Here is a 9,954-nt window from a genome sequence, read left to right as displayed (position 1 = left end):
CTATAATCATCTATTATTATGAGCTCAGGTTTATTGGAGCTCATGGGTGTATGGCGCACCTGGTCAACTTTGGGAGGTGAATCTGGATCTGCAAATGTGATGAAATCTTCGAGCTTATCTCGGAGATATTCATAGAGCTCTTGGTGTGGATTGCGAGCAATAATCGTGAGATGAGCGAATACATGAGGAGAATTCTTGAGAATGAACATGCATAGGTTGTTCTTCCCACTAAAAGAAGGGCCAAGGACAACCATCCGAAAAAGCTTCTTTATATCGAGTGCTGAGATATCACCCATAGCAGCTGATTTGAACTTTTTCGGCAGCGAAGACCCATAATCTGGAATTGTGCTCATAGTCGTGTCTTTTAATCGATGAATCTATATAGATTAAGATAAAACAAACATGAGTTCAGGTTTCGCGTATCCTCAACCAATATTCATATCACCGATCTACAATCCTGCGTTCTATCTGTCGTTAGACGCTAGTGGGTATCTCACATATCAGTATGCGCAAACCCTATACCTTAGCAAGGATGACTATCGTCTTACATACATCGCGGGGATCGTTCCCGGAGTAGCTACCGCAAGTAAAGCTCTTGTACTCGACTCTACACGATCTTGTACCAATATTTACGGCATGACCTTTGACTCTGGAGGTACGGGAATTGACACTCCTGGTCTAAAATTCGGAGGCATAACTTTTGATCAATCGCTTTATCTATCGATCACTCAGGGCGCTGCAACTGCTTCAAAAGCAGTAGTGCTCAATGCTTCTAAAGACATAACTGGACTAGGATATGTCTCTGGAGCTACTATGAACGCTACATCGCTTGTCAGTGGCACTGCTGCGGATTTTGGAGCTCTGTCGATTGGGGGGAGTCAGGTGATATCCTCGGCTCGTAATTTATTGAATATCGGCTCGATATCAGCAACCGATCTAATCAAATCTGCGCGTACTACGAGCGGCCAAACTTTTTCCAGCAATTGTGGCACAAGCGTATGTGCTCTCTATTCGTTTCTAAACGGAGCTCAATATCTTGGGACAACGTCTACCCATGATTTCGTTCTTCAAAGCGCCAATCTAGAACGTATGCGTATTACATCGACTGGAAACATTACAATAACGGGCGACCTCACAGCCTCTGGTACAATTACCGCCGGAACCCTTGCAGGATTTTTGTCCTACGGCAATCAGACGGCCATTACGACAGTAGGGCCCCTGACTGAGCTTGGTATTAATTGCTACAATTCAATTGCCTATCTCGAGCTCAAAGGAGCTGGTACCGCATATCTCGATGGATCTTACACTAGAATGTGTCGATTCGTTGGTAGCAATCTCACTCCTTGTGAGTTCCAAATCGAGGTCCACAACGGTTCTAACGGCACGACGACCAACGCAAGCTGGATTGGAAACATCAGCTCAACCGATCTCCGATTCGGTACCGGAAACGCAACTACAATGATTTTAACAGCAGGAGGACGCCTTGGACTCGGCACAACTACTCCAAGCGCGCCGTTGAGCGTCGTCAATGCTGCCAACTTCACATTTGGTGCCGGGTCGAGCACTGTATATAGACTGCGGACCGACTCTGGGGTGACTGAATCGGCGCTTGGTCCGATTGTTTATTCAGTAGCAGCTAATTTTGGGGGCTACATTGCCTGTACTGCCATGGCAATGACTTCGGACAGACGACTTTAAAAAAATATTCAATATTGCCCTCTTGATCGTATCAAAAGACTCTACGATAGTGTAGATGTTAAGCTTTACGAGTGGATTGAGTCAGAGAATCGACAAGGTCAAGAAGTAGGACTCGTTGCTCAAGATCTTGTTTCTGCTCATCTCACTGATCTAATCTCTATAAAATATAGAGATGACATTGAAGAAGGAGAAGATCCATCGCTTGAGCCAGCAAAGCAACAGTTGAACGTCGATTATTCAAGAATAGCGGCCTACAACATGAAGATGATTCAGCATTTACTGACGGAGGTAGAGGATCTAAAAGCAGTAGTTAGTGAAATACATCAACGATAATTGTATCGTGCGATGACTAACTATGGTAAATATATATAAGCATGGGATGCATACCAAGTAAAGAAATTGAGTCGAATCTGACATCAGATGAGCCAAATCAAATCATCGGATTGACGATATTGAAAGCTGATCAAATTGTAGTATTAGGTGATAGTGTTTTCCTACCTACCGAAACCCCTAACGGAGAGTCTGCAATACTTGAAATTAGTATCAACGATAAAAAAATCAGTGTATACCGAGGATTAGCTAACAAAGCTATAAGAAATGGTATATCTTAAATTATCAGGGCTAAGCGACGAAAACCCAAAGTTTCCGTGCAATCTCTGATTGCTCGACTCGTTTGCGTGCCTTGAGCCACTGAACTTCGTTCAAATGGCAAATGTCTTTACTGTGTTTTTTTTCTTGGGCTGGTAAGCCCAACTCTGTGTTTTGCCTCCGGCAAAACTGTGATACCTACCATCTGTTTGAGTCGTTGCATTCACTTTCTTAACGGTTTGACGCGGGTCGAAGACCCCGTCCGGAGCCCTCAGGGCTCTTTTATCAAGGTCAGATGCCCAAACTGCTGGCTGGGTCTTCTGAGGTCGATCACTGATGACAAGATTTTTCATTATCGCCTTAAGCTCAGCAACATTGAGATCGGCGTTGTCGCCATAGCTACCCCCGGCTTTTGCAATGATGTGCGTATTGAAGAAGAACATTTTGTATCTGATTATAGTATTCGAGTGATAATATCGCGAAACTCGTTATCCGAGATGAGATGGTTGCTGTACATATCCACTGTGAGAGACTTCAGTTGCTTAATTATACTTGGAGCATCGTTTCCTAGCTCAAGCTCTCCTTTGAGCTTATCATACTCGGCTCTAAGCGTTTGTAGCGGATCCTCGAGTTTATCATGGAAATGATACTGGAGATGTGTGATGGCAAGAATCTCTTTGAACATTTTTTTGTCATCGATGGCGAGCTTATCGAAATCGTTTTGGTCTATGTTCTGCTTATAGACGAGGGTCTTGATCATAGCTTGAAGACTATCACTAATCGAGCACTTGGGACCGCATTTGCGTCGATTTGGCTGTACCAGGACCAACGTCTTAGCATCAAGATCAGGCAAACGAATATACTTACTACCAAGTTGTCGATATATGTATGCAGACGGAGTAGCTAACCCCTGTATTTCATTCAGGTTATAGGTTCTACCGCGTCTGACTACTCCTTCTAGTGGAGCTACTCCAGCCCCTCTCAAACCACGACCCTGTAATTTAGGTCGAGCATCCGAATATCGTTTTGCTTTAGACTGATAAACGGACTTAGTAGCAATAAGAGCTGAATGGGTTGCCTTCAGAGCGGATCTCGCTGCTTTTGAGTTAGATCCTTTGACAGCCAGCTTAGCCGCTTCATATCGTTTCTGAGCCTCGCCATACGTCTGAAAAGAAGCTTCAGCGTCATCATGAAGTTTCTGTAGGTCTTCGTCATGGTATTCCCCTATACTTTGTCGCATGATATCTTGTGCAGTCCCTATGATGGCCATATTTAGGACCATCAAATTGTGATCAAGATTATTTCGACGATCTTCATTGAGTTTCTTTTCCGCAGTTACCCTCGCCGCTTCTTTATCATTCGAAGGAAATTCATAATCAATATTTGAGAGGTATGCATCTAATTCGTCAAAATGATCCAGCAGCGATGTGAACGTAGTCATCCATTGAATATTCTTCATTAATCCCTTCAAGGCAACACCAGACACTTGTTTATGTTTCTTGTTGTAGTCATCGATCGTGATGATATTGAAAGGCCGAGAGGCTGTTGGCTGACCGAAGTAGTAATCTGTGTGCGGTCTGATACCGGTTTTTGAATTAACAATCGGAGGCATCCGGAATGGAATTGTAATGTGCTCGTTTGCCAGCTGAGTGTAATAATCTAATAGTATTTGTTTAGCATCGTTGTCAGGGATTGATATATTTTCATCTCTGTCTTCGTTCAGCCCGCTTTTGATACCATGTCGCGCCTCTCGATCATCATCGTCGGCTGTCTGAAATTGTTTAATAGACATTTCGACGTCAGGTGTCCCGACCATAGATAGTTCTAATCCTCTGGATTTAACCATGCTTAAAAATGTACTAAGCGTCGATTGCCAATCAACTTTATCGATCGCCGAGTTATGCTTCAGATTGGATTCTTTACCATACACATCGATAGATGACTTGTTAATCCAAACATACTGACGTAGATTTGATTTATCAGATTTGAACTTTTCTTTGAAGACAGGAACGATGCTCTTCATAAGTCCATTTGATATCAATAGATCTTTGTTACTTAGTAAAATCCATAGTAGTTTTATTCGACTTTGGTCATTGTCAGAGGTTGTTGATGTCGATTTACTGACAAAATGAATGTCATTCAGTCTCCTATCCTTAAGCTTGACATCAAGATACTCTAAATCATCACCTGCTGCTCGCTTCTTCTTCTCTAACCGCATGAGTATTCTCGTCCGATTTTCTTCGTCGCGCATTGATCCAACTTCATCTATTGAATTGCTTTCTCCGTCGTAGTGGATATCTCTGATTTTTGATTCAGTAGCAACCCAATCAATCGTTTCATAATTATATCTCTTCTTATTCCCTATTATGGAAATCAGAGACCCCTTAACTCCAAGACGGTATCTCGGATCATCTTTACCACTCTTCCTTCGTATGGGGTGAATTTGAAGAGCAACCCAATTTGGATTCTCAATAAATAATCCTTTAATCCAAGCTCTTGAATCAACTTGATCTTCAGTATCCATTGTTTTTTTCTCAGGCGGTATTGTAAGATCGGTAATAGAGCCGACATCCTTAGTATTTGGACGAACCTGAAAATTTTGATCTAATGTATCAGGGTGAGCCTGTAATTCTCTATCAGTTGTATCAGGGCGAGCCTGTAAATTTCTGTCAGTTGTATTAGGGCGAGCCTGTAAATTTCTGTCAGTTGTGTCGGGAGTTGCTTGTATCCCACTATCAACCGTATTTACTTGAGGAAACAATGTTGAGGCGAAGCCGTCAGTCTGCGACTGCGAATCCACCGAGGGTGTTGAGAGCTCAGGGTTTGTCTGAGAGAATTCATTAATCAGAGTTTTTTTTAAGGACTCAGACGATTCCGTCTGAGTTGAAACTGTTGCTTTATTTTCTAAATTTGATACGTCGCTGGCCCACGTCGCACCTTGGTACATCTGTCTTTTAGCATTTGTCTGTCGAGCACGACGTTGCGCTTTCTCAAGTAGCCCCTGTCGTTTTTGTTCTCGCTCAGCGAGGGATTTAAAATTAGGAAACATCTTGTGTCGTATATAATCCGATATAAAAAAATAACGATTGTTTGATATCTACCACAAACTTAGCATTACTGAGTCATGACGAAATGGTTGATATGTATGACAAATATCATTTCTTTCATTCAAGAGTATCAGATAGCGGCTTTTGATACGATGAAATGGAATCCCGAATATTTGCTCAAGCTCATGACGATATTTTCTGTTCATAACCGTTGTGTGAAAACTGGCTACTGGATCCAATAATAGTAATTCATTCTTGATTCTACTTACCTCCTGAATGATCCAAATTTTACGCCGCAGCTGTGTGAGCTCTCGTTGATTGCTTAAGCATTTGGAACATGGCATGACTTTCTATCTATATACATGTTTATATTCTACACTCGAATAAAAATCCTATGATATATGAATCAATTGTAGCGGCTTGTAGCAAAGAGGATTTCTCTTATAATAATGTATGCCTTACCCTAGTCAACATATCGATTCATTTTTTTGCTGTTGCCCAGTACTCCTTCTCGAGGGTTGATTGTCGATTTTTGTTGACCAATCGGAGGTTTAAGAATGGTTCCCAGGAATCAGGCTCGTTACCAAGCCATCTCACCAGATATTTGTATTTTGGTGCGGGCTTTACCCCCACGATGGGTCTTCCAGAGCGTATTTTCTTGTGATTTAAGATCTTCTCAGCCTCAAGAATATCACCTCGATTGATAGTAGCATCTGTAGTTTCTTTTGTAACCATTTTAAGATCGTTTGGTGCCTTGTAGAGTGTATGACCATTTTTTGAACGGATTTGTACTCGATATCCATCGATTCCAACGATTGAATAAACTGCTTTGCTCCATCTAGCAGATTCTTTATCAAATGTCTGCTTCTTGAGTCGATATAGCACATTTTCTCCGACCTCAAACTCCTTCTCAATTCTATCGGCTTCTGCCTGATTATGACTCAGATCCGCATCCATTACCTTGCCTTTGGCCTCGTTTGGAGTCATTTTAATCGAGCGATGAAATGTGGTGTTATAGTTTTCGATAACATCGGTGATAAGCTTTTGGGTAATCATCTTTGGAGGCATTTTAGTTAGTCTCTGCTTCAACGTTCTGTTAAATCTTTCGATTTTACCCATTGTTCCGTGGTCACCGGGCTCATTGTTGTAATGCTCAATTTTATTGGATTGAAAGAATTCTTGAGCTTGTGAGTTCATGAACTCGCTACCATTATCGCTTGTAATGATATCCACTTTATGCAGCCGAACAAACGCTTTAAGTGCTGCTAGCACAGTTGCTGCTGTCTTGTTCGATAAGACTTTTGCAAAGCCCAACCTCGAGTTGATATTTATAGCAGTCAAAATTGGTCGCTTCTCCCAAAACGCAAGATCCATCTGCCAAGAGTTGGGATTATACGATGCTATTTTGAAGCCATTGAATCTCTTCTTTTGGTCCTGATATCGCTGAATATCAGTCTGACTCGCATACCAATCCTTAACGACTTTGAACGTTATCTTAGGGTCTAAACGTTGTGCCTTTTGATATAGAGCTTGAGCTCCGATAAAGCCGGTTTTTGGGTCATGGTAGAGTTTGTTTAACAGCGCGTTCATAGTGTATATTTACCTAGAAAAAATATAATGGCTAGCTGATCGATTATAATTGGAGCTTATATATTCAACGGGATAGTCGATATGCCATCTGATAAAACCTGACGCTTATCAAAGTAGTAGGAAAGAGCAGTTTTTGATTGTTTATAGGTAATGATCGATTTAGTCTCCTTCGACAGTCTAAACCCCTTGTTAGTACCTTGGAGCGTGATACGATCTTGCACAATAGTCTCGAATCCTTTAGGGCTAAGTACGTCAGTGTTGCGCCCCCGACCCTGTTGTATACCCTTAGCACTGACTTTCACCTTGTGCTCCTCGTCCGGTAGGTAGCAGATGTAGTTCTTAGAGGATAATGATACCATTGCATCACCTCGCCACTCTTCCTTAAATAGGCCAGGCGTGCGGCGATCGAATGCAGCTACCTCCATGTTATAGCCTCGCGGAAACCACTCGTACTTATGCTCATCGAAGTGATCACATAGCTCAGACTTAATACAATCTCTAAAGGGGTTCTCGCAGCTGAAAGCGATATAGCCGCTGTCTGTGTCCATCTCCTGATATTGAAAGTCTGAACGATCGAAGTAAAAGTCGATGCAGTCATAGTAAAACTGAAGCATGCGAAGCTTAGCAAGCTGATAAATAGCGATTGACAAATGGATTGGGTTCTTGTTATTAAGACGGCGTTTCTTCATCGTAATTTCACAAGAACCATTGAGCTCCTCTAACCCGTGGAACGTAAAGTGCTCGATCTTTCTCTTAATAGCTTCATCGTTCGACTCATAATTAACCACTTTGTGCTTACTCATATCCATTCCGGATCGACCGAAAGCACTATTGCCAACCAGTTTCATCATCTCAGCTATCATGCTGTTACTCTTGGCAAACTCATGAACATCGGATACTTCTTTGATTAGTCTTTTTAGGTCATCAGACTGAAATCCATAGTCTTTGGATTTAGATATAACCATCTCAGTCGATATCTGATGATACGAAAGCTCTTCAAAATATTTTTTGACATCGTCTTCATCATCTTTTAACCGCCACTTTGAAACAGTTTTCTTGAGGCTGTTCAAGAAATCTATAGCTTTGTTCACATCTCCCTCGCGTCGTGCATCGGACACTTGGCCCATGAACGACTCAAAAGGCTTGTGAGAGCTCGCTTTGATAAAGCTGTAAGTCTTTGTGATCACCATTCCATGATCGAGATACCACTTAAGCAAAGGCGCGTAGACAAGGATCTTCTCACCAAAGTAGCTACCTATCAGCTTACGAGCTGGTTTTGCTCGGCTTTTCTTACGTGTCTCGTTGTACGCGTACATGTGGTGTCCAATGACACTCTCATCAGTACAATCGATAAGCGTATTTTCGAAAATTGGGGTCATCTCACTGAAGTAGTCTTTAAGATGGTCTGGAGTACGAATATCACATTCGAGGAATCCAAAAATCTTGTCAGTGACAATGTCCTCGACAATGCCTTCATATGCATCGATCGTAGTCAATCGTCCGCATGGCATTTCATTACCAAGTGCCCACAGATAGAGAGCATTAGCATCGTATCCAATAATCTTTTTACACAGCTTACCTCGAATCTTGGTCTCGTTGCGTTTGGCATAGCGATTGAAGATAATAGATGGACCTCCAGCAATGTTAGCCTTCATTTTAGCGTAGATGTCCTTTTCTTCTTTATCAATGCTATACACCAACCTGTCCGAGTTGAACTCAAGCAATTTCTTGTAGCGAAATCCTCTGAGCGACATGTCTTTACGGGCGGTATTGCACTTGATACAGCTGACCAATATATTTCCATCGATGTGCCCAAGCTTGTTGTTGATGCGATCGGCTGAAGCGGTTTCTTTGGTTAGCTGACAGTAGCATAAGCCACACAGATACTTTTGCTTTTGCAGCAATATATTCAAGTGATCGAGTGTCATACCAAATTTCCGTTTTGCCTTATCATCCTGGATCTTATAGCCACTCATGCGCTTAGCTGGAAAATGGAATGCGTTAGCAGGTTTCTTATCCGGATATTGAAGATTGTTGAAGCAAGTCTGATACATAACCTTCTCTGAAAGACCAGGTAGCGACACTCCATCCGAGAACATATCGAGATCGAAACGCATGAATAGCTCACGCTGAGACTTGATGGCCTTAATACATGGAACTACATCGAGATTGTTGTACCAGATCAATAGGTCCTTGATAGATTTCATCCCATAGTACCCCCACACGAACTTTACTCGTTCGTATTCATCCCTAGTGATACTTGTTCCACGAAGCTTGCTGTCAAAAGCTGATTTAGGCGGGATGGTAGTCTGACTTAGCACACCATATGATGTGATGTACTCGTATGGGAAAATACCCTTACCAAGACCACAAACACATCTAATTTTGTCTTCACATTTGCAGCCACCGAGATATGTCGTAAGATACTTATCGTAGCTGGTACCAGCTGGTACATAGTTGCTAATATCGAGCATTTTCATGTTTGATGTAGCAATGCACATGTAGCTGGGGTTCTTAATGACAGATTCGATATTGTCTGTACCAATGATGGCAAATAAGTCGCTCTTAATCAAGTTGATATCGTATCGACCAGAATTGAAGCCGAATATTGGTACTTGATCGAGCTGCTGTTTAAGTCTTCCGTAGTCGGACCTTTGCTTACCAAAACCAAGACTGCTATGAAAGTGGAAGAAGCTGTCATACTTTCCTTCTCCAATCCAGCTCTCCACATCATACATCTTGTAGTTCTTGCCAAGGTTGACGCCTGGGATTTCCATACCTGTCAGACCGTGGGCATTTATAATTTTTTGCAAAAGAGACTTGTACTTCTCGACATTGTACTGCTGGATCTTTACCGATACATCACCAATGTATTTGAACATATCCGAAAGCAACATCTTCGGATCGTCATTTACAAAGCAACGCACCTCCTCGGTTAAGCTATCAGCTACTGATACTGACACAGGAATGTGCTCGTTTGTAAAGACAGTACTTTTACCATGTTGAGTCGCGGTAGGCTTAAGGATTGCCT

At 42.1% G+C, this 9,954-nt stretch overlaps 3 protein-coding genes across 3 annotated transcripts; 1 reads left to right on the top strand and 2 right to left on the bottom strand.

Annotated features, from left to right (window-relative positions):
- Positions 1–402: 402 nt before the first annotated feature.
- Positions 403–1,698, top strand: PHALS_03270 (uncharacterized protein; the record flags this gene model as incomplete). The annotated part of the gene is made up of 1 exon (XM_024717543.1): positions 403–1,698. One exon carries the CDS (start codon positions 403–405, stop codon positions 1,696–1,698), a length of 1,296 nt encoding a protein of 431 aa, XP_024583032.1.
- Positions 1,699–2,740: 1,042 nt separating this feature from the next.
- PHALS_03269 (uncharacterized protein) lies at positions 2,741–4,810 on the bottom strand (the record flags this gene model as incomplete). The annotated part of the gene is made up of 1 exon (XM_024717542.1): positions 2,741–4,810. One exon carries the CDS (start codon positions 4,808–4,810, stop codon positions 2,741–2,743), a length of 2,070 nt encoding a protein of 689 aa, XP_024583031.1.
- A 1,003-nt stretch (positions 4,811–5,813) lies between these two features.
- Positions 5,814–6,923, bottom strand: PHALS_03268 (integrase core domain containing protein; the record flags this gene model as incomplete). Its single annotated transcript, XM_024717541.1, has 1 exon — positions 5,814–6,923. The coding sequence occupies one exon, from the start codon at positions 6,921–6,923 to the stop codon at positions 5,814–5,816; it is 1,110 nt and encodes a 369-aa protein (XP_024583030.1).
- Between the last annotated feature and the right edge of the window lie 3,031 nt (positions 6,924–9,954).

The sequence above is a fragment of the Plasmopara halstedii genome, assembly GCF_900000015.1.
Source record: "Plasmopara halstedii genome assembly, contig: Scaffold_2147, whole genome shotgun sequence".
NCBI classification, from domain to species: Eukaryota; Oomycota; class Peronosporomycetes; order Peronosporales; family Peronosporaceae; genus Plasmopara; species Plasmopara halstedii.
This window is presented reverse-complemented; position numbering and strand designations above follow the sequence as displayed.